Source organism: Triturus cristatus, chromosome 7, assembly GCF_964204655.1.
Source record: "Triturus cristatus chromosome 7, aTriCri1.1, whole genome shotgun sequence".
NCBI classification, from domain to species: Eukaryota; Metazoa; Chordata; class Amphibia; order Caudata; family Salamandridae; genus Triturus; species Triturus cristatus.
Window position 1 is genome coordinate 786,624,435 of NC_140590.1, and position 24,594 is coordinate 786,649,028.

At 46.0% G+C, this 24,594-nt stretch overlaps 1 protein-coding gene across 1 annotated transcript in view; it reads left to right on the top strand.

Moving 5' to 3' along the window:
* ADAM19 (ADAM metallopeptidase domain 19) overlaps positions 1 to 24,594 on the top strand; it is a 275,869-nt gene that overhangs the window by 230,045 nt on the left and 21,230 nt on the right. Inside the window, exons 20-22 of the mRNA XM_085617602.1 lie at positions 1,293 to 1,371; positions 1,853 to 2,641; positions 14,539 to 14,704. Of these exons, the coding sequence (XP_085473728.1) occupies positions 1,293 to 1,371; positions 1,853 to 2,641; positions 14,539 to 14,682 (1,012 nt within the window). The 3' untranslated portion in view covers positions 14,683 to 14,704. The remainder of the gene's footprint in view (positions 1 to 1,292; positions 1,372 to 1,852; positions 2,642 to 14,538; positions 14,705 to 24,594) is intronic.

The following is a 24,594-nucleotide window of genomic DNA, read 5'->3' on the forward strand; positions in this document are numbered from 1 at the left end:
CTCAATGGAGAGAATCACTCCATCCCTTTGACTTCCTGAGATCAGAAGCAAGTGGATCAGCCTCAGTGTCTCTTTGAGATAGCTGGAGATGACCGTAAATGCATACTAGTTAAATGGACATGGGGAGCTGTACGATTCTCTTCTATTCTGTTCCAGAAGATTATTCATACAAGTGGAGGCATTCTCACAGTGCGTCTGTTGCCGCTGTCGAAAGAGCATAGGGAGGTGACTGAGAAGAGAGCAATGACTATTTGCGAAAACTTTGTAAAAGGTTATTAGAATAATGTGTTAAATCACCGGGTTTTAATTTTTTCATTGACAAGAGATGGTTCTCCCCCTACCGTTGAGAGGGTAGGGAGCTTGACTTTAAAGCCCTTGACTCTGATCGACACCCTTTCCCACTTCTGGCTCCTAGATTTAGGGACTTCGAACTGTGGGCCTGTGCCAGAGTGAAGATTGCGGAGTGGGAAATAATCAAATTGCATGCGCATAAATAGTTTAGATCCCAAGATTTTCTGTGTAAAGTAGAAGGAAGGAAAGCACTCTGGTAAAGACTCTCAATAAATTAAATACATTTTAAAACAGCTCTTCGAAGCTGCAGAGGTTTGATTGATTAGTGACAAATGAGAGTAAGTGAAGACTCACAAGTTTCTTACTGCATTGCCAGGAGCAGGACTGCAGCCCCTCGAGTTAGGCCATAAACTATTATCTCAAATATTTGGGGATTTTTTGATCCGCAAGAACTCTGCATTTGATACACTAATTTTAAAACTATGTTTATCAAATATAGTATAGTATAGAGTCAGGTTCTGGGGGCTTTCTATCTCCCTTTGATGTCCAACAATGAGTGGGATTGTCTCCATACATGAAGAAGGAACAGATTACTCCATGCAGCCGATGGGCTAAAAGCGGTATAGTGATCGAACTGGAGGGGGTGTAAGGTGAATACCCTGGGGGATGACCCAGGGAAAAAAATCTAAAGACCAATGTTTAGATGCCAAGTTGCTTTGTCTAGGTTCTAACCCTTCAACAGCGAACTCTCCAATAGACGCATGCAAACCACTAGAGGAGAAGTTGGTGGTAAATGGTGACAAAGGACTATGAAAGATTTATTCATTTGGCTGGTGCTGGGACTATTGTGCTAAAAGATTTGAGGAAGGCAATGATACTGCAAGTGGAGAACAGTTTGTCATGAGGGATATCTTTGAGGCACTTCTGTACCTTTAGTGTGACTCTTCAGCTAGAATAGCTGAGTGTGAAACTAATATTCAGTGTCTTTGTTTCATTCGCAGCCACCACTCTAATCCAGAGCCACGTACTGGACATGCTAACCCGACTTACAGACTCTGCCCACCACTCGAGAAGAGCAAGGTGAGATATCCTGATTCCTCTGTTTGACACCAAGGCGTAGATATGAGGGATTTAATGCACCAGGCGCAGGGAGTCAATAGAGATCTCAGGTGCAGCCCTGAACTATACCATTCACCTAGAGATGGATATTTCCCAGGCTAAATGGCAGCACTGGCCAATATGCTGTATCCAGCAGTGTGGTCACAGCCTTTTTAGTATCACAAGTATGCATCTCATGCAAAAACACTTCTGGCTTTGGACCTCCATTGCACCTAATAGGCTCCAATCGAAGCCCTCTTATGTGCTAAATATTAGCTCCCTGTTTTGGCTTGTCTTTTGTCCTCATGTACAACATTGACATGGTCGCTTTATGCGCATGGGCCCATGGGTGGGCCTCCATTTCTCATATTGAGCTCCCTGTTAGGGCCTCTAACGTCCAGAGTTGATTCCTAGAGTGCTTCCTCTATAGACATAAATAAATAAAAAATTGTTTCCAATGCAGGAGGGTGATTGTCCCGGATGCTCCTCAGCACGTTTTACAGTACTCCGACCTACCAGCAAAACTGTTCAGCAGCCAACTGCAGCAAATACCAGCAACACACATACCCCTGGAGACCTGCCCCAGAGGGAGTCAGCAACACCTGTCTGTGAGACCCCTGGAGCCCCCAATGTGACAGACATCGCAAGACAACCCACTCTGAACCTCGAAATTGTACTCAAGACTCATACCGTGAGCTGTTCCCCTGTGACCTCTGGCGCCGTGCATCCAACTGATACAGCCAGACAGCCAAGTCTGACACCTGGAGCAGTAAATCCAGCTGATACTGTGAGAGAGTCCACACCACTCAATGAAGCCTTCCATCAGACTGACTCTGAGAGACAGGTGACTCTTGGATGTGGGGATTACCATCAGACTGACAATGTGCGACAACCAAGTCCCGTCCCTGGAGACTTACATCAACCCCTCGCTGTGGCACACACTCCTCATACACCAGTAGCCTTACCCACAATAAATGCAAGTAAACCACAATGCCTGAGTACTGGTGAACTGCAGCAGGCTGCATCTGTAAAACATTCCCTTTTGAGTCATGGTGCTCGTCATCAGACACAGCCCATAAAAGAGTCATCAAGAAGTCTTGGAACCCCGCTTCAGTCACAAGCTGTAACCTCTGAGAGGGACTCCTTTAGACCAACGTCTGTGAACCCTGGAGCGCAACATCAGAGAGACCGTATGAGACGCTCTCCTCCAAAGAAGCCTGCCCCACCTGTTCCGCCACACCCACCAGCGAAGGTAATGCCATGTTGTCTATTGTTTCTCACCAGCGTTATCCGGCAGTGCCATGCCATTTGCTCCTGCTTGCCTAGCTTTTAAAGTTGTGACAACACCTAGTTCTTATGGTACTGTCATGTTGCTTACTCCTGCACACCAGCCCTTAGTTTATATCACATATTGTGTTGTATTACACCTATCTGTTAAGGTGCTGTTATGTTGTTTGCTCCTGCACACCCAGTCTTAACTTAGTGTCATGCCACCTGTTCTAGCACACCCATTTTCTTTGGTAGTACAGTGTTGTCTATTCTAGCACGACCACTTCCTATGGAAGTTTTATGGTACCTGCGAGGCATGCTGTATTGATGTATGGCATGGAAGCTCTGTCCATTTCCCCGCCCATCTTTTCAATTGACGCCTGTTACAGTCCTTTAAACATTTTTGCTTTTCATTCATGAATAGGCTTAGTAGTCCCTCCTTGGTACCGCCTTGTCTGCAATTGTTACCTCCGTTAACCACCGGACTTTTTACTTGTGTTGTTACACAGTCTGCTTTATCTCGTCGGTGAGCACTATTTTCTTTAATGATCTTCCCTATTCCACCCACGACATCGCAGCACGCCGCCACCTTTTATACCATGTCATTTAGTCATGTATTTTTTAATTTCCAGCACAGTCCCCTTTAACTATAGTAGCCGTGCTTATTTAATTAATTGATTTACGGCGCAGTTCGCTTTCACTTCAGTGGCTGTGCTACAAAAGCTTGCTTTCTTTCTTTATTTTTATTAGACTTTGTGTAAAAGACCCCCAAACGCACTTTCACTCTAATTTTGGCCGTGCCCCTTTCTTTAGATGCGGCTCACTGTAACCTGAATACGGTGAGCAGTGTCTGAAGAAAGGGGAACGGCTACCATAAAAGTGGTCTCACATTTGGGAGAGTTTGAGCTATTAGCATTAGAAGTGACAATGCCTTTTATATATGTGTTGCTTTGAAAAACACGTACATAAAGGCATTATCATTTACAATGCCAATAGCTTAAAATATCACAATTGTGAGACCGATTGCATTGAAATTCTTGTGAAAACTTTTCTTCACGGACTAGCCTGTTTTTATACCTCTAATTCAAAACAAACTACAGCTACAAAGCAGGATACTTTAGAACAGGAACGTCAGCTCTGGACAAATAAATCTGTATTGACCACAAGCTGTGAGCCTCCTTATCTCAGAATTGCCAGGGTGAAGTTGATTGAGCAGCAGGGAGACACTGAACTAAGGGCTGTCAAAATAGTAAAGTGTTTAAGCTGTATTTCTCAGTGGGAGTTCTCTATGCATCAAAAGGACTCGTCTTTCTTCTGTACATCCAATGGCGGCTCGTAGAGGGAGTGCTACGGGGCGGTGGGCCTGGGCGGGGGAGGGGCAGGACGGGGGGGTAGTGGAGTCGGACATACGAAGGCCAGGAGTAAAGTAAGTAAATACATAAATAAAATTATTTACCTTGCGCTCGCTGCATCTACCCAGCCTATATCGGCACGCTTTGCAACTGTTACATGGAAGAAAAAAAAACATGGGTTCTTTGCTAACCAAGGTAGCTGAGCTCTTGACTGTGGCTCAGAACGACTACATCTTTAATGTTTGTACTTCTCCAACATGTGATACTCAGTGTGTCCCCTATGTGTCCCTTAATTTCTTCTTTGTTCTTCAGGATTTCCCAATTTCTTTGGAAGATTTTAACTACTCTGCCAGATTCGGTACTAAAGGTTGTAAGGACACTCACTCTATTTTGATTCCCTTTTCTTCCAAGGGATTCTCCTTAGGCTTCCCAGGTCCACATAGTAGCCCATCTCTAACTGTAACTTGAATTCTTTCTATTGCCTTTGTCAGGATCTTATTTGGATACCCCTTGGCTCTGATCCTCATAACGGCCCCTCAGGAGGACAATCACACACCAACAGCCAACACCAGGAAGGAGGAGGAAGGTTAGCTTTGAGGAGCAAATATTGTAGGAACTGCAGTTCTATCTGATCCCTGAAAAGGGTAGAGACGAAGCCACCAGTCCTTCACTACAATTGCATCTTCTCATTCTCCAGCCTCCACCATGACCTCAAATGCCACCAAACCCATGACACCTCAGCAATTTGTTGCCTCAAAACAAAAGACTCAGATCAAAGTAGTCCCTATGATCCACATGGGGGCACATTCCAATGGACTCCCTAGTTATGCACACAGCCATGCAAAGAGCCTGCGACCAGGCAACAGGTACCGCAACAGGTACCGCCCCCTTGTCTAGTCAAAGAGAGCAAGAAGACTGACATTTCAAAAAAGCAGGTGGCTGTGATTGCAGCCACCCAATTGGGCATCACCAGCTCGGCCAGACTGCTCTCTTGATACAATAGGTAAGACTGAGAGGAGATTGAGGAATTAGTTTAGCACCCCCCGGAGGCATATTGCAAGAGGGGACAAGAAGTTACGGCTAAGGGGAAAGGTATCTCAAGTGAGAACATACAACAGACACTGGACTTTGACTGCTTACACTGCCTCCAGAGAAGTAAACATCATACTGGCATCATACTGCGATGCCATACATGGTGTAGGGTGCTTGGGTTCAAGCTGGAGGTGCAACAGTATCTCATTACTGTCTCTTTAAATGGAGAGAATCTGCTTGGCCCTAAAGAGGACACTATACTTCAGAAAATCAAAAAGGAAACAGAGGGAGCTAAAAGTCATGGGTGCTCTGCAAACTCAAAAGTCTGCTTTTCGCAAACAGTTGGCCATAGGGGTGGCAAGACAGCAGCACTATCCAAAGACTAGGGGCCTCATGGAGGAAGCCAAATACCGGTCGGTAACGGCCGAAATTCGGTAAATATCCCGTTACCGACTGGTATTTAGGCATTTGCTATGTAGGGGGCTGATTTCTGGATTCGGTATTTACCGAATCGGAAATTAAGAAATCGGTAAAATACCGATTCGGTAAATACCGAATCCAGAAATGCAATGTAGGGAGCACTCCAAAGAGTGAATATCAATATTAAGAATTCGTTATTTACCACCAAATACAGGTTGGTGATAAATAACGAATACCTTGCAAAAAGCAATATTTTGCTGATTTAAGAGTGCCATGTGGCAGACATACATGCCCTTAGGGCATGTATGTGCGCCACATGTGCACACATGCAAGATTCAGGGGTGCAACAGGGTGTCAATGTGACACCCTGCCACCCTTGTATATGCTCCCCCCATTACCGAATCGGTATTTACCGAATCGGTAATGAGGCATACCTTCCCATTGATTCCTATGGGCCTCCAGGCCCATAGGAATCAATGGGTAGGTATGCCTCATTACCGAATCGGTAAATACCGATTCAAAATTACCGAATTATTCCGATTCGGTAAAATTTACCGAATCATTACCTACATCACATTTACCGATTCATAAATACCGAATCGGTAAAATTCGGTATTTATGAATCGGTAAATGTGAGGCTACCTACATATGGCCCTTGGCCATCAGCAACACTAGTCTTTTCAAGAAGGCCAGACATTCAAAACCTACAGCAGAGGTGGCCTCTGTAGAAATGACATAAGCAAGGGTAAATGTGTCTCCAGGAAGGGCATCTCTGCCGCTGAACAGAGTTTTGCCCATTATTCCCCCGATGACACTTCACGAATTGGGGGTGAGGTTATTCCGTCTAAAGAAATGACCTCAGACAGGCGGATCATCTCGGTGGTACAGTAGGGGTACTGCCTGGAGTTGAACACCACACCACCTCACCACCGAACATACCAGCTTGTTGTCATGCAATGAGTCAAGACCACCTAAGACTATTGCAGGCGAAAGTATAGGCACTCCTTGCTAAAGATGCCATTAAGCTAGAGCCCCTTCACCAGCGGGGCCAAAGAGTTTACTCCTGGTATGTTCTCATCCCCAAAAAGAGTGGAACAATGGGCCAGATGGAAGATACACCAATTTGCAAGTCAGTAATTGCGTCGCATTTGTAACTCGCAAATTGGGATGCACAACAGTGTCTGAGACACTGTTTGCGATTCCCAATGGGGTCACAAATCGCATGCCTCATGCCTATTAATGAGGCTGTCGCAATTTGCGACCCCATTGGGAATGGCTGACACTCCCAGGGATGGTGGCCTGCTGGGGTCAGCAGGCCACCATGTCTGGGAGTGCTTTTAAATAAAGCAGTTTTTTTTAATGCAGCCCGTTTTCCTCAAAGGAAAACAGGATGCATTTAAAAAATAAAAATGAAACGTTTCAGTTTTCAAGGGTAGGTTGTGGTCCCTGGGACCACTGCCTGCCCTTAAAAAATATTTTGAGAGCCACTCACAAACGGGAAGGTGTACCCTGGGGATCCCTTCCCGTTTGCGAGTGGTTTACCACCCTCTGTGAAGGGTGGAAAACAGCGACTGTTTTGCAACCGCAAAACAGTCATACATAGCTTCAGGAGTCGTTATTAGGAAGGGACACCCTTGGAAAGCCCCTCCCTAATAGCGAGTTGCTAATCCTATTTTGCGCCCGCAGAAAACGTTAGTACATCTGGCCCTCTGTGTCATGTCCCAGACCTCAGGTATTGAACAGGTAGATCCTGTTAGAGCATCTCAGAATTGCCATTCTACAGGACTTCATTCCGCTGCTCTGCCTAGGAGACAATATGAAGACCCTTGACCTCAAGGATGCTTACTTTCCAATTTCAATCCATCCACCAAATCATTGCTACCTGCGCTCTGTGGCAAGTGGACAACACTACCAGAGCAAAGTACTCCCATTCAGGGTTACAACAGCCCCAAGAGTATTCACTAAGTGACTGGCAGTAGTGGCTGCACACATGAAAAAGAGCAGCAGGCAAATCAGTGCCTGACACTCACTCAGCACGAAGTGTCTCTGTTGCACACACTATGGTCCACTGTCAACGTAAAGAAGTTCCATCTCTAACCCCTCAAAAACAGAACTCTTTTTAGGGGCTGTGCTAAACACCACATCAGGGAAAGCCTTTCTGTACCAAAATTATGTGATGGCATTCATCCTCTCGTAGTTCGGGCATCACAGTCAGGATAGTAATGAAACAGCTGGGAATGATGGCTTCATGCATATTCCTCGTGTCTCTAAGATTACATATGCGTCCACTACAAATGTATTTAGCGAGGTAATTGTCACAAAGGAAGGCCAGAGGGAAGATCTAGTGTTAGTAGAGCCCAGTCTTCAGCAAAGCATGAAATGGTAGAACCAGAAGAACTTGTTGGGCAGGCCGTTCTTTGACCCTCAAAAGCAGGTGAGCATTACTGTGGATGCTTCTCTTATGGGTTGGGACACACCTCAAGCACATGAGGATCCAGCGTACCTGGAAATGGATCCGCAGGGATGGCATATAAACTACATGCAATTATATTCTCAATCCATTTGGCACTCAGAGCATTTTACACCCTAATTCGGGGAAACTGTACTCATAAGGACAGACAAAATGACCATCATATACTATATCCATAAACAAGGGAGGACTGATTAGACTCTGCTGTCAGTTCTGGCTCAGAAGCTTTGCATTGGGCCATCTGCAGTCTCAGTTACTTGTGAGCAGAATACCTTCTTAGGGTGGACAACGACTTCGCGGACCTGTTATGCAGGAAGCATCAACAGATCCACAAATGTGAGATGGATTTCCAGCACTTCATAAGTACTTCTAAAAATGGGGCAAACTAACAGTGGATCTGTTTACACCCATCAACAATGCAAAATGCCAAAACTTCTCACCCAGGTAGAAACATACACAATCCATGTGGATACATTTTCAGAGATCTTTGCCTATGCTTTTCCTCCCTTTTCTCTGAACCCATATGTAGATAGGTAAATGAGGCAAACATTCGATTCTAGTCACCCCAGCTTGGGCAAGACATGATATTCAAAGCTTTTGAAAACGTCACTACATCTTCATGAACATTTTAGATCAGACCTACTGAAACAGAACCATGTGCAGCTCAGGGAGAAACACCAATCTATCTGACATCTCAGAATTTTAGTTACTTTGCCCTACCAGAGGAGTGTATCCAAAACCTCCACGAAGCGTGCAAGCCCATCACGCCTGCCTGTTATGCAGCTAAGCGGAAAAGGTTTGTCTCTTATTGTTTAGTAAAACATAAAGGGCCACTTACTTCATTAGTTTAGGAAATTATATGCTATTTGCTGGATCTTCAAAAGGTGGGGTGAGCATGCACTTACCTTTGCCTTCATTTAACATCAGTGGCAGCTCGCAAACAGAACACAGAATACGTATCCCTGTTTAGACTTCATGTGGTTAATTGCCTTGGAGAGGGCCTTAAACATGTCCTTCCTCCAAGGTTTTCCAAAGCCTCAGTCTGGAACCACATTGTAGTGTTAACAAGTATTATGCCACCTCCGTTTGAGCCACCACACTCTTGTGACAAGTGATTCTTGTCTTGGAAGTTGGCTTTCTTTGTCACAATTACATCGATGAGAAGAGTTAGTGTATTGTAGGCACTAATAGTGGAGCAACCTTTTATCCAGTTTCACAGGGATAGGGTAGCTTTGCGAACAAACCCAAAGTTTCTCTAAATGTTCATTGCCTTTTCCATGTAAACCTACCAATAGAGTTGCCTGTTTTCTTCCCACAAACACAGTCAGTGGTAGAGAGCCCCCCCCCACACAAATGTATCACATTGAGAGGGTAAAATACATACATCGACCTAATCAACTGTTTGTCACTTTCGCAAAGCCTCACCTGGGTAATCCTATTTCTAAGGGTGACCTAGCCCGATGGATCATCTAATGCATTCAGACATGCTATGCTAAAGCTAAGCGTACACTACCTGCAGTGCCTAGGGGACATTCTACCTGCGAGAAGGGAACCACTATGGCCTTTTTTGCCCAACTTTACAATAGCAGACATATGTAAAGCTGCTACATGTTTAACACAACACATGTTTGTTAAACATTACTGTGTGGATATTCAAGCCCGTCAAACGGCTTTAGTTGATCAAACTGTTCTAAGAACCTTGTCTCAAATGTCTTAATCATCTACATGCTTGCTAGTCACCGGCTTTTTAATATATGCAACTCATTTGTATCTACAACAACGCATGATACAAATGAAAATATGACTTAGCTTGAAACCATCTGCCTATAGTAGGTAGAACTGTAGATGCACATGTGCCCTCCGGCCTCCCTGTAAGTCAGCGATGATTCAGACTTTTGACACATTTACTGTTAGTACTGCAATGCGCAGTATATATGTTGTGTCTACCTTCACACCGCTCCACGGACAGTACTGACCCGCTAGGGGAAAACAATGTGAGGTGAAGTCTTAGTCTTAGCGCATTGTGGGCTTAGAGAGGAGTCAAGATATCTCGAACCCAAAGAATTATTTGAACAAAACAACTTGCAACTTTTCCCAACACTAGACGGCAGGAGTGTGCACAACATGAGAACCTTCACGATTCCAAGCTACAAACAGTACCCGATAACTAACCGCCTGCTCACCTATAGGTTCATTTTTGCCCTTGCATATCCAAAAGGATCAATTCAATGAAGCCTTTTAATTTCCTCCAGCTGAGATCCCAAACATCCTTCTTTCCTATCCCAGATACCGAATTTATTTTTTCCAAATGCCAAATTTGCCTAATGCTGTTTTTCCTTTATATTCTGTTAGCAATCGTGCATTTATCAAGGATATAACCAAACTACAGGCACCAGAATGTAAAGAGGAAACCCGCATTGGATGAGCACTCATCCTGGTTCCACATTAAACATGAACTAAGGCATCTGTAGAGCTCACAACAGCTGCCCTGGTTTTTGTGGTGCAGTCTCCATCCAGACAGCGTTGTACGAGGGCAAGCAGAGTATCCTGGTCCGCAGTAAGCACGGATAAAAAACAGCACCGAGACACAGGGTCCTCACGGTGCCTTTGAACCTGCTTTCCAGTGCATCGTCTATCACAATAGTGAAAATCACTCCTCGTGCCTTCGATCATACTCTGTTGTGCATCAGAGCTGGCGCTTCTACAGAGTTCTAGGCATACTCCAGGCCCTTATAGACACCGGTGTTTAGAATATGTTGTATTGAGAGAAGTCCTTAAATCCTACCCAAGTAGTCACCTCCTGGATTGTGTAACTGGAGGGTAGGATGTGATGCTAATATGTCACTGAGTTGAGCACATGCCACTGCAGATTTCCCAACCTGTATGTTAATGGTTCCACATCTAATTATATAGCTCATGGAGTGAACTTGCAAGTCACAGGTTTCAATCACAGTTAGAATGCTTGGTGGGTTAATGCACCTGCTACAAAGAAGTACAGCCTGAAAAATGCTTGTTCCGATTCAGTACAAACATATGCCAGGTTAGCACACTTACAGACATCTGTTTGTAGCCTCTTGGGTACACCTTCCTATGCCAAACGGTATGCAGGGGTTGCATTGTATTGTATTGGAGCTTTTTTATTGTGCTTCATTCACTGACAAGGCGATGAAGCGCTCTGATCTTTGGCTAGTTTGCCTTTGCTACCTACAGAGAGGACAGTGGGTTCGACCACAGTAAGACCGCTCAGGAGGAGCTGCAGCTCGTTTAATGTGCAAGTTATATGTCAGCATCCGAGTAAAATAGCTCAAGTTGTGCCAGCTGCAAGATCTAGTGCTTAGTGTTGTATGAGATCTGTGCCACGCTGCGAGTCTAGTGTACAGTTAATATCATAGTGAGTGGATGTCTCTGGGTAGCCAGTGGGCCTGGGGCACAGTCAGTCACATTTTAGGCAAATGCTTCAGAGGTACCAGTGTGCATTGGTGTATGCTATATTATATACAGGTCCAGTATCTCTGGAATGGAAGATGATTTGGGGTCAGTGGTGCTTGGAGAATTTTCAGAGTGGAGCTGCATGCCATCAATGTTATATCACCAAAGTCATAGGGATTGTCAAAAGTGTCATACAAAAAACACACGTGTAGCAACTGTGCCACACCCATTCAGCAGGAGAGTGGTAAGGGTGTGGTATGTAGCTGGTGGTGCATTTTGGAGCACTAGTGAGGTAGCGCACTGTCATTTACAGGCAGTACATTTTCCGTTGAAATGGCCAATGAATTTGCATTGACAGGCAGATTTACAAATAAAACTTTATAGCGCAAAAATGACAATGGGGGAAATCGAGTTTCAGCAAACATTTATCATTTACGCATCACCTAGTAAACGGATGTATTTGTTTTGCACTTACTAAAATCTTTGCTTCCATCAAACTTCAGAATTACAAAAAAGTGCTTCATTTGTGTTTGCTTAATTGCTGATATAATTTGAAATACCTGGCATCCAACAACCTTTCCATTAGTTTCCTGTACTCCAGGAGGGTTACCCCCTACATCTTTTTTACTAAATCTTCTCATTCGCAGTCAGAGAAATAAAAGTACGCTACAGTTTCTGATTCAGCGTCAATTTGTCAAGTCATAGCCTGACATTCGACATTTGTCTATGAACACACAGCAAATGTGACCAGATAAACACACAATGCCAACACATCTTTATTACACATTCACCTTCTAAACTTCTGCATGGTTATTTCTGGGGGTGCTGCAGCACCCCCAGCACTCCTACTTCCAGCGCCTATGATTTGGGTGCTAATTAGTCTAGAGTGACCGGATGTCCCGGATTTTCCCCGGCCGTCCTGGTTTTCAGTGGACTGTCAGACACCACAGGCACCGCCAGGCAACTCTCATTTCTTGATGCAGCATCCTACACCGAGGGTTTGGCGGTTCATGTTTCCACCAGTAGGATGAACTTCAGTTCTTTATCCAAGACTCCTCCTGACAGAGAGTCAAAAAGTCTTGAGACATTTGGGAAGCAGATATTTTCCTCAGCCAGACTAGCCCTCTGGTCATTCAGTGGGCCCAGCACCAGGGCAACCTATCAGATTCCATCCAGGTTTCAGAGGAGCCTGCAAAAGGCCTGTACTGGTAGTTCAGCTGCAGCTGGACCAGTGGCATACCCCTCTCCCAACCACACCCAGAGCTGACAGTGGTGACAGATGTGCCTCTGCTGGGATGGGGAAGTCACCTGGGAGAGGTGGAGTACAGAGGCACTGTAGGCCTTCCTCCCGTTCATCAAAGGGAGGATGGTTCAAATGCTAACAGACAAAATCCCTGCCATGTAGTAGTGAAGCAAGCAGGTCGGGTGGGGTCCTGTGTCAGGAGGCACTTCATTTCTGGACCTGGCTGGAGTCCAGGACATTTGTATGGTTGGGAACCACCTGGCGGTATCTTTGAACACCAGGGTGGACAAGCTTAGCCTGCGCTGCCTGCCCAATCACAAATGGCAGTTGAATTCTCAGGTGGTACAGGGCATCTTCCAACACTAGAGGGAGCCCTGACTAAATATTTTTGTCTCTGCCGAGAATGCACAATATCAAACATTTTATGTGCTGGAGTCTCCAAGAAGGCTCTCTCTCTCTGAGATGCATTCCGGATGGTGTCGAGCACGGGATACTTGTACACCCTTCCGCTGCTGCCTCTCCTGCCCCAAATTCTGAAGAAGATCAGGAATGGCCAGGGCCCATATCATACTAGTAGCTCCAGATTGAGCAAGGAAAGGGTAGTACCTGGACTTTCTGGGAATGAGCATTTGTCTTCTGATCAGGCTACTGCTTCGGGAGGATCTCCTATTGCAGCCGCAGGAGAGGGTTGTCCACCCGAAACTCAGTGAGCAGTGGCAGTTGACTGTATTCAATCTTTCTTCCAAGATCTGCTATGCACTGACCCAGAAGCAGCCTGTGGAGGGGTCGAGGGCCCATACCACCAGGGCCGAGGCTGCTATCACTGCACCGGCACATGGAGTGCCTGTACTTGACATCTGTCAGGCTGTGAAGTGGACATCGATACACACTTTCATGAAGCATGACTGATTTGGCAGATAGATCTGACGGGAAGGGTATTTCATTTGTTCCGTTTTGCAGCACTTTTTGTTATGAGCCATTCAACAGACCAACCGCTGGAGGGTGGCGTGAAACACTGCTTATCTATTTATTCTTTTTTTTAAATTCATTTTTATTGCTGTTCTCTCAGAGGATATGTAAAGACATTCATACATTTATCATTACAGTTCCATTGACAGGAAATGCTCGAGTATCTATCCTAATGGTGAGGAATCTGTGGTTATAAGTATCCACCTGAAGAACAAGCTACTTCACTTTGTTTATGGTGGATTCTCTATCTAACTGCAGATTCCTCGTCACCCTTGCACCACCCTTTTCTGTGGAATGCTCTCCTTTCTGATCTAAAAATCAATCTAGGAAGCTGTACACTGGTGTTGCTGATTATTTTTGGGGTCTGTGTCTGAGGGCGCGGACAGAGTCAAGAAGAAACTGGCATCAGCGCTCAGAGATGGCACTTATATGCAACTCGGGTCATCACACGATGCCATCTACTTATGCGTTGGAGTAATACTGACTAAATCTTCCGGTTCCAGTCTGGCGCCTTGGGATATTCTAAAGGTGAGGAATCTGCAGTATATAAAGAGTATCTACCAGAAGGAATGTTATCAAAAGTAAGTAACTTGCTTTTCTAAAACAAAGCTCCCAAAGTTGAAGCTTGTTTCAGAAAAACAAAAAACTAATGATGACCATACCCTAGGAGTGGCCTGCATTGTTCACCAGAGATGAAGGCATTTGCCTAGAAGAGGCTGTGTCTAGATAGGACAGTGTGTCCTTGTTGCAGTGGGACTCAAATACGACCTGATCCATATCATGCTACCCCAGCAGGAAAGGCTGTGTCACAAATATCAATCAATCAATCAATCAATCAGGTTTATTATAAAGTGCAACTAATAATGTGTGAGGGTCTTAAGGCTGAGTTTCTTAATTTTTCTCAAGGTGACTATGTGTCAGGTTCACTTCAGTGCAATATTTACTAAATGTGCTTTTTCCTTCAGAAATTTCACAGATCAGATCCACCCCAAAAACCCTTACCTGCTGTTCCTGTCATTCGTCCCAAAGCAGTGGTGCCTGGAACCCGAAATACATCACCTATAACTGGAAGGAAGAAGGGTGTAATGAAGCCAGGTACTCAGCTATGAATCAATCCAGCAACCTACAAAGGTAAGAGAGTCCTGTTATGAGAGATGATTGAAACTTGAGAGAAGGGAGAAAAATCAGAAGTAGCAGTCCCAAGGTAAGAAAATAAATGGACGAGAGGACAGAGAGAGCTAGAGAAAAGAGGGGTTGAGTGCCTTAGCGGCTGCTACCAGACCCAGGTGGTGAGGCGGGGGCAGGGGGATGGGGGGGGGCGAAAAAAGTTTAAAAAAAAAAAAAAACACTAATTTGTGACGACCAGCAGCCGCCTCTCCTCCGTCCTCTTCTTCCTGACTTCGGTCCTACAGGATGCAGGAAGCAGCAGGAATCACCCAGCTCCCAGCCTCCTAACAGCCAATCACAATGCTGCAATGCAGCATTGTGATTGGTCTGAGTGCTATGGATCGGCGCTCAGCCAGGGAATGGGGGCCTGGACATGTTCTCCGCACAGGCTGTAACGCAGCCTGCATGGAGAAGATGCGAAGTACTCGGGCCAAACAGTCATATGCACTTAGGAGTGGGCAAACCACTCCTCCCCTGCTCCTGTGTTTTCGGAGCAGCCCCACCCCAAACGCAAAGCTGCAGCAGAAGGAAACATAACATTTTAATAACACAAGTTATTATCATTTTATGTTTCCTTTACTTCACTCCTGCAGGATGGAGCCCAAAAGTGTAAGAATACAGATGTGTGAGAGAGAACACAGTGCTGAGACCCAAAATGGGAGTGGGATGAGAGGGTCAAGGGGTGGGAAATGGCAGAGGTGAGAGAGGGAAAAGAGAGCTAAGAGGCAAGAGAATATGGAGGAGAGTTTTATTTAGAGGTGAAACAGAGAGTGAGTGTGAGGGAGAGGCCTGCATGGCGTGGTAGGAGAGCTCAGCTGAAAGAGCTCCCAGATATTAAAGACCTCAACATTCAGAAAACAAAGAGGGGAGAAGGTTCAGATGAAAAAGAGCCAGGAAGGTGAGATGAGAAAGAGGTAACTGAGTATTTAAGACAGAGAAGCTGGAAGGGAGATACCCTAGAGCTGACAGACAAATGTTGGTAGAGTTCATGGGTGGGGGGGGGGGGGCAGAGAAGAGAGAGACTAAAGGTGTGAAAGATCAGATCTGTTAAAATCTAAAGGTGCAAATAAGCCCTGAGATGAGAGATTTCAATGGAAAGCGAGCCCCAGGGCACAAGTCCTAAAAAAAGAAGTGGGGGGACTCTCCAAGTTAGGCGGCGTGACAGGAAGTGACATCGTGACAGGAAGTGACATCACGACAGGAAGTGACATCACGACAGGAAGTGACATCACTTGTGAGGCAGATCCATCATTTGCATATATTGCAAGATTTAAAAATTGAAGCTGCTTGGTACTTAAGCCTGTGACTTAAGGTCCCTGTATGGAGGAATTAGCAGCCCAAATGTGGATGAGGTTTGGTGTACAACTACATTAGTCAAGCCATTAAGTGCTGTAAGCGAGGCATACTAAAACATGGGACCATGAACAAAAGCAGAATTTGTGTTGAAAAAAGCCAAAGAAAACCACATACTAGAAACTACAATAGTGATTATCAAAACTTTAAAATTTATTACGCTACCGAGAACACGACATTTTAATTTATTGACAAGTATAATACAGTGGGACCATGAGAGAAAAAAATGCAAGGTGCACACTGTACAGTTTCAGCTTGATACTCTGTACATCTGTTATTGCAGACATTATGGGACATGTTATATTGCCACAGGATGTCTGGCCATGGAAAATGTGTGAGACCGCTTAGATCATTGAAAGCTATCAATTAAAAAACGACCATGCGTCTGCATATCTTTTATTGTGCTGGGCTGTAGGATCTACCTTTCTAGATTGAGTATCATCTGCATGACGATGGGCAATCAACCACCTGTTCACAAATGGCACTGGATTCCAAAGAGGCAGAGGAGGACCCATGAGGTTAATGAACATTAATGAGGAAAGGCGTCCGATACCAAGGCAGTTTCGTATGGGTGACATTATCAAGTTCATTGTGCTGAAACCCCTTTCGCAGTCACTTGAAGTCACAGGAAGTGTGTTTATCGCCCTCAAAACAGGTTGCAGTTTCTCTGGAATGTCATTACCACAATATCAATATAGTCTCTGAAGCCTTCAGATACGCCTTTGAAATTAAGACAGAATCTCCTGCACAGGTTTTGTAGTTTCTCCTCACCTTCATACCATGGGCTCTCAATGTCATATGGCCATTTCTGTGGGTTGATAACATCTATCTCTGATGATCAAATAAACTGAGATTTTTGGAGCCTGTTCAATAATGCCTATGCAAAGCTTTCTCCGCATTTCCTCAGCAATGCAATCGGTTATCTGTGCTGCAGTGAACTCGCTGTGTAGAATCGAGCCCATATCTGACTGATTAGCAACCTGCAAAGCTACTGGACCTGGAAAGTCTGAAAAGGGGCGATTATTTTTTGCACAAAAGAAAAGAGTGCGAAACACCTTAACCGTTGAAGCATGATAATGCCTCTGCTGCTCCAGGATCGTTGACGGCAGTACCTCCTTCTTGGATGCATCTTGGATAGCACATGCATTACAATGTGCTTCAGAAATTTTATGCTTATGTATTTTTTTCCGCAGTGAGCCTAACTGGCTAGCTTTTGTTGGGCCAGATGCAGCAATGCTCCCAGTGACCCATTCTCTAGACAAACCCACACCCTGTGATGCTCCAAGTAGCTTAACCTCACTGCATATGTTGCAGCCAAGGCGGCCATTTTCACAACTTAGCCATGGATACTTTTCTTTAAATTGAGCCCACTGATTGTGGTCCCAACACTCTGGCAAGCTGGTATCCCTTTCAAAACTGGCGCCCGCATCCCGGATCTTTGTTGAAGAGTCTTCCAGTGGAGAAGGTGGAACCGATCCTTGGCTTGACATCATACTCTCCGAATCTTGTGCAGGTACATCGTTCAAGCACGCACTGGACTGTACTAGGCTACTTTCAGAATCAAACCGTGATCTCTTATTCGCATTTGCAAAGAAATCCATGATGCTGGATTTGCGTTTGCTTGTTTCTGTTGAAAGCAGAAAGCATTGGGTCAGTTTTATTGTTTACATTTGTCACTCATATTCACTGATGGTTGGCGAGGATAAAAAATTAAAAAATTGCTTGGCAAAAATATTTTTTGGATTACTTTTGGCACCTAGCTAAATGTTTGTGGCCCAATGAGCCACCCATCCCGGTTTGTGGTGGTATTACAATAAAAAAAAAAAAGAGAGAGTCACAAAATGCCCTTTTTAAAAAAGAAAAATTCCCTCAATTAGCAATTGATGATCTTCTATTTTACCAGTGTGATATTGCTCATTTCGTTTCCCATGTCATGTATGAACATTACATTGTAAAGATTTGTGGTCATAAATGAACCAAACATTTTCTGCCAAGGAGTATTAGCGCTTTTTACCTCTCTTGGCTACCACTGTTGCAGCCTCCGTGCTAGGGGTAGAAGGTAAAGTTTCCTGTCTGGCAGCAGATGGCTGTGCGAATTCCTGGTGATCTGTGTTGTGTCCTGGGTGAGCATGGGACCCAACGCGGCCCTGCTGTGCTGCAGGATGGACCATTGCAGGTGTGAGCAGGACAAATGCAAGGCAGGGAGATCTGTTGAATAGGATGGCTCCCAAGATACTGTAAGCTGTAGTGCAAATAAAAGATTCCACATTAGGCAACTGAAAGCATTTTCATAGTTGAAGGAATGGTGGCATCCTGCTGTCACCGTCATTCATTCCTTAGAAACGATTCTGAGGCATTCCATAGATTTCCATCAATCTTGAGCACCCAAATTTTTATATTTGAAGAGGTTAAAGCGCTTTTGGATGTTGGCGACACAGCAGTTTGCCTTTAATGAATGCATGGAGACCTTTCAAAAGTGATCATTTTTAACCCTATATTTAGAAACATCCATTCCACAAGGGAACTAAGAGGAAAGTCAATTGGAAAGGCCATGCATGATGTGCAGAGGAGCATTGGTCAAGAGCAAAGCAAAAGATACAGTTCCTCAAGCTATGTTACGCGCTTGTAAAGGATGCTTATGTGTAAGGCTCCCAGTTTTCACAATTTTTTTACAGATAAATACAGACAGAAAACAATGTGTTTTCTGTCTACATTTATTTGTAAAAGTGGATAAATACAGAAAATTGTCCTACTTTTAAGTGACTCTCCGTGCTGTCTTTCATAAATTATAGGCCAACAGCTGGACAGCATGTAAATAAAAAAACAGGAGGACATTTCTTTAAATAAAGGCATATGTCAACATAAATGTATGGTATAATGCTAGTATTTACAGTGGATCCTCAGTGTCTATTGCAGTCCAAATATTTTTGCCAGAAATTACTCTAATGCACATATGCTCCCAGGTCCCACAATGCTTCCTGATGCAGATATCCACCCAATTCCCACAACGGCGCAGTAATTCACAAGCTGGCTTCCTTTCAGCATGGCACCGTAATTAATATATTAGCATGCCCAGTTTACACAAATCCACATTAATGCACTTTGACAACAATGACGAAGTAAACATTTATTGCAAATTACAAACAAACACAAATGTTAGACCTGTGGTCGAAGTGGGCAACAAAAAGTAGGGGAACTGTGGGCGGAAAATCAGAGGGTGGGAATAACCTGAGAATTGGGTCAGTGGGCGGACTCAGAGGTGTGGCCAGAAATATGAGTTGAGATTTAAATACATTCACAAAGTGGGATATGTTTCCAATCACAGAATGTCCCAAATACGCTTAAAAGTGGAATCACAAGCCATTTGTCTCTGACCAGTGCAGTTTCTGTCATCAGCACTTCTCCTACCTTTTTCCACATAGCAGTTCAAACATGAATGGCTACATATCCTAGTTTGCAAATGTTTTCTATATAATTATGGCTCTTCAATATTTGCCACATCATACATAATCTGCTGCATAATCTGATGATTTTAACTAATTGCTTGTAGCTCAAACGGATCAGAATTTACCCAAAAATGTGTAAAAATGTCAAAATAAAGTATCAGAAAATATTCTGCATTACACTGCAGCATTTTTTTGCTGCCTAATTTAGGCAACAATGGGGCATAATTTGGTTCTCATTTGCTGCATAATTCCAGTGCCCCCAAAGCAGGCAGCACCTGTTAAAAGTGCTTGTCCATGAAGCAGAGAGACTGTTAAGTTTGCGAACTTAGTTTGGTGTGCGCCCAAATCCTGCATTGGCGATCCCTGGAGAGCTGCAGCTACTAATGCTGAAACAAGGCCAATGGACGTACCAATGGGTGAGGTGGACTGGCCTCAAGGGTCCTGTGACCTCAGTGACAGAGTCACTGTTGCTCTATGGTGGCTGCTTCATAGGCTTTCCAGCAAGACTGGAAGTGAACTTCAGTATGGATTGTGATGGATAGGCCTTCAAGGTTAACCCACTCTTGCCACCGCTAAAGTCCACCTGCTGGTGCTAAGACACCAAGGGTTCTAAGGTCTAGCGAGCCCTTCTCAGGTCTACCATGGAAATGTGCTCCCTCAGGAGAGTGGTCTGGTGTGCTGGTCATCAAGGCTGAACCTGGTTTCCCAGTTCCAAATTTGGCAACTCTGGCCATAGTGCCATATCCTCACCCCCACTGAACACGTTACTGCCCCACTAAGAGAAACTCACACTGCCTTCAGCTCAGCTACAGCCCAACTGTGCCAGGCTATAAACACCTGGATGCACCTCAATTCAAATTATGCACTAGACAATATTATGCCGCCTAAAAACATTTTTTTCAACATTCCGGAAAAAGCAAAAACTCCTAGGGAATGCAAAATTAGGTAAAGTATGTGAAATGTAAGAAGGAACAACAAACAACATGGTTACCTCAATGTTTTTACACTCGTCATTCAGAAATCAGTGAGTGCTTTTACCATTGCTTATATCCTTACAAAAGGAAAGGAGTATGGTTCAAAAAGACCACATCTGTGAACACAGAGCCACGGTACACATTTTGTTTTCCAATCCACCCATCAACTAGGTATTGCAGTACCTCCCGGATGGTGCACCTGCCCACCGCGGGAAAACAATGTTGTTCAAAGAAACCCGAGAACACAAAAGTAGTGCTTCACTGGTACACTCTATAAAGCAGTGCTAATATGTTTGCGTGTGAATAAAATCAATCTGGCCACTATGCGACGACTCTGTCTTGCTTTATTTAGTGCTTTATTTATTTTCATATTTTTAACCTTTTATTTCTCTCTGTCCCGAGGCTGCTTTTCGGAATAGAAAAATGTCGTTTGCTACTTCCTTTATTGTGTGGGAGGTAAGCTCTGAATTTTCGCCACAAAAGCAACATGCCCTCATTGCCACGTTTTATTTTGAGTTTGTAGCTTGGAAAATTTTAATTGCGCATGCCCACTGTTATGTGCTGTTGTGATAATGGAATGGAGCAATTCGTTTTTTGGGGTGTCCCCCCCCACCCCTTTTCCGCAAACACAGGAAAAGCCTTTTGAGGCTGCATACGGTGGAATATCTCTGTGTGTCTAAAAGTCACACGAACACATTGCCTATTGGAAGGCGTGGGGATATTAACTGATTTGCCCAGAATCACAGGTCGGTGAGCTAACGCCGTGAATCTAACATGGTTCTCTAGCTGTGCTCTACATAAACAAATTCTCTAATAAAACAATATTAAAACAGCACCACGTGTACTGCATCCGTTAATATATAGATACCTGAAGCCTACAACACACAAAAACATACACTACACTATATACTGCAGTACACAAACACATTACTACTTGTTTAACCATTACACAATACTACAACTGATACTCTAACACAACCGCCATTCACATTATTGCTACCCTTACTATCGAGTGAAGGGAAGTCTGCAGCGGGAGGCGGAGGCAGGTCAGGCAGCAGGCAAGGCCAGGCAGAACAGCCACGTCAACATCCGGTTCCGGGTCACTTCGAAAAAGCAAAGGAGCCAAAGCAGGAAAGCCCGAAAAATAAAGGGCTTGGAGCAGGAGGGCGGGACTGCCGAGTTGCAGACCCACCCACCCATTGGTTGAAGATCACGGCGTCTATTGGTGGGTACCCTGGCAACGGTGAACCTGGTAGGGGCATGGGGCGTGATGATTGGCGGCAGTCCGAGAAATTTCCGGATTCAGCCAGCCACCCGGAAATACATTGTTGTTTGTGGTCTTCACTTTGTGCGCGCGTATTTGGGAAGGGTGGACGGCGTTTTGATTGAGCAGGGTGGACGGCGTCCACCCTGGAAAACCCTGGAAAATAAGTGGGGGGATGCCGTCCACCCGCGTGGTACCCCGACTCGTGCCCTGGCGAGCCCAGATGTTGTAACGTTGAACGGTGAGAGAGGTCAGAAATGAAAGATCTGTGAGGCAACAAAGCCCGGAGTCAAGAGAGTAGAGAGGAAAGAGAACCTGGAGGCTCCTTATACTGGCAGAAAACATGCTTCAAGCAAGTACCTTTAGTCCGTACACCAGGATGTCCAAGTACCCCAGGTTGTCAAAATTCAGATGCCCGAGTGCTTAGTTATTAGCATGGATAGGAACTCTTGCTCAGTAACAAGTTTTGCTATAATCACCTTTCCAAGCAGCTGCCAAGTAAGATACATGTCTTTTTTTTTTCTTTCAATTTTTTTATTAGGGTTTTGCATGCATTTTCATTACATTGAACTTTCGCTTATATATACTCCAATCATGTTATTACATCATCATCAACCGTGGCGTGATCTATAGTGAGTGGGTGCTGTAGTCCGGTAGATGCCGAGGGTACCTGCTATAATCGGTAAGGCTGGTCGCCCCCTAGTGCGCTCTGCTCGGTCCCCGTGTATGTCTGCACGGTAATGTCGCCAGCGTCTGTCTCTATCGGGGTCAGCACTACCTCACCAATGCAGTGTTTGCGACGTACCCTTCTTTCCCAGCTTCACTGTCAGGTCGTGTATCTAGGACCGCGGCGTGTGAGCCGTCAACCGGGGCAACTACCGCCGACAGGGCGGTTTGGAACGGGCCCTAGGGAGGGGGGGGGAGGGGGGACCCCCAAACCGTGAGAAAGACGGGGAGGGGAAAGGAAGGGTGTAGGAGGTGAAAAATGGAAGGGTGGGTGGGGGTGCGGGACTGGTGGGGGCGAGGTTCTCGTGCCTGATTGTGGGAGGACTGATGGCTAGTGCTAGCGATCCGACCTGAGGCCTACCTAGGAGAGGGGGGGGGGTCGAGCCCGTCGGTTGTCGCCTGTTGCGACACAGGGGGCCGGGTCCACGCTCGCTCTCGCACCTAGGTACGCTGCCCACCTACGGAGTCGTCCGTGACCTCCGCCAGGCCGGGGCGGCCAGGGGAAGCCGAAGAGGCGTGAGGGGTAAGCTGTGTCGCGTCTGGGGCGTCCCTCGACTCGTAGTTTTGCTTAAAAAGGATGAGGAGTTGCGCCCATTCCATAGATATCGGGTGTTTACGGGCGCCCTTCGCCTCCTCCTCCCTTAACAGTTCCTCCTCAGCTGCTCCCCATTTGAGCACTGCGCCTGCCCATGCCGGTGTGGACGGTCCTCCTGGGGCCCTCCAATGCATCGCGATATTCCTCTTCGCGAGGAGCACGGCCAAGGACATAAACTTCCATTGCACCTTCGCGGTTTTCTTCTTCGGGGACAACCCCAGTGTGCATTCCTCCCAGGTGGCGGCAGCCGGGATTTCAGTTGTAGCCCGCACGGTTTGGTACACCTCCCCCCAAAAAAGGTGTATGGAGGGACAGGCCCAAAACATATGCTTGAAATCGGCTTCCGCCAGGTGACATCGGGGGCAGTCGAATCGCGCATCGGGGTAAAACCGGTGGAGTTTGTCCGGAGTAAGATACGCCCGGTGGAGAATGTTGAATTGGATATTTTTAAATCGCGCGTTCCTGGACACCTTTTTGGGGGACTCCAGGGCTTTGCGCCACTCCGCATCGTTGAATACGCGGCCTGCATCGTCCTCCCACGTTTCCCGGAGTTTGTCCAGGGAGACGTCCGCCAACTCCCGAATCGCTTTGTAATGCCAGGTGACTAGGTGACTGCCCGCTCCCATACGCAGCACTGTGTGCAATACCGGATGCGTCGGGGGATCCCCATCGCGTGGGCTCCAGAAGCGGCCGCTACTTTCCAGCAGCTGCCTGTGTCTCAGGAATTGTCCCTGGGGGAGGTCATACCACTCCACCAGCTGTGCATACGTCCTCAACTGCCCCTCCTGAAACAGCGCCTCCATCTCTGTGACGCCGTGGTCCGTCCACACCTGGAGGGCCCTCGCGGTATAGTGTCCGTTCCGTCGCGGGAACCCCACCAGAGGGAGCAGGGGGGAATACAGCGGCCGTCCCCTTGACATGCGGTGTATCCGCATCATGCATCGGCGGGCTACGACGACCTGAAGCGGATGTGTGCGTATCGGTTTCGAGCCCGGCAACAGCATACGCCGGATCGCAGGCAGTGGTAGTCTACCTGCATCCGTGACTGTCTCCTCCACATGTCGCTCCGCCGTCCACTGGGATAGCCACTGGAGCTGTGCCGCGAGAAAGTATGATTCGAAGGACGGGGCTCCTAAGCCTCCGGCCGTCGTGGGTAGATACAATGTACGCAGCGCTACTCGGTGCCGACCGCCCCCCAGATCAAGGTTGCTAACAGCGTGTCTAGTTCCCGGAAAAAAGCACGGGGAGGGATTATTGGAAGGTTTGCGAAGTAGTAGAGCATTCGCGGTACCATGATCATCTTCGCGATTGCGACGCGTCCTATAGGTGCTAATGGTAGTGTCTTCCAGAACCCCACTGCCGAGCGCAGGCTGGTCAGCGCCTTCCGGTGGTTTCCCTCGAAGAGGTCTCTGGGGGAGTGGTATAGGCGCACCCCCAGATATCTGGGGGGAGTCCCTTCCCATTTCAATGTCTGAGCACCTAGCGTTATCGTCAGA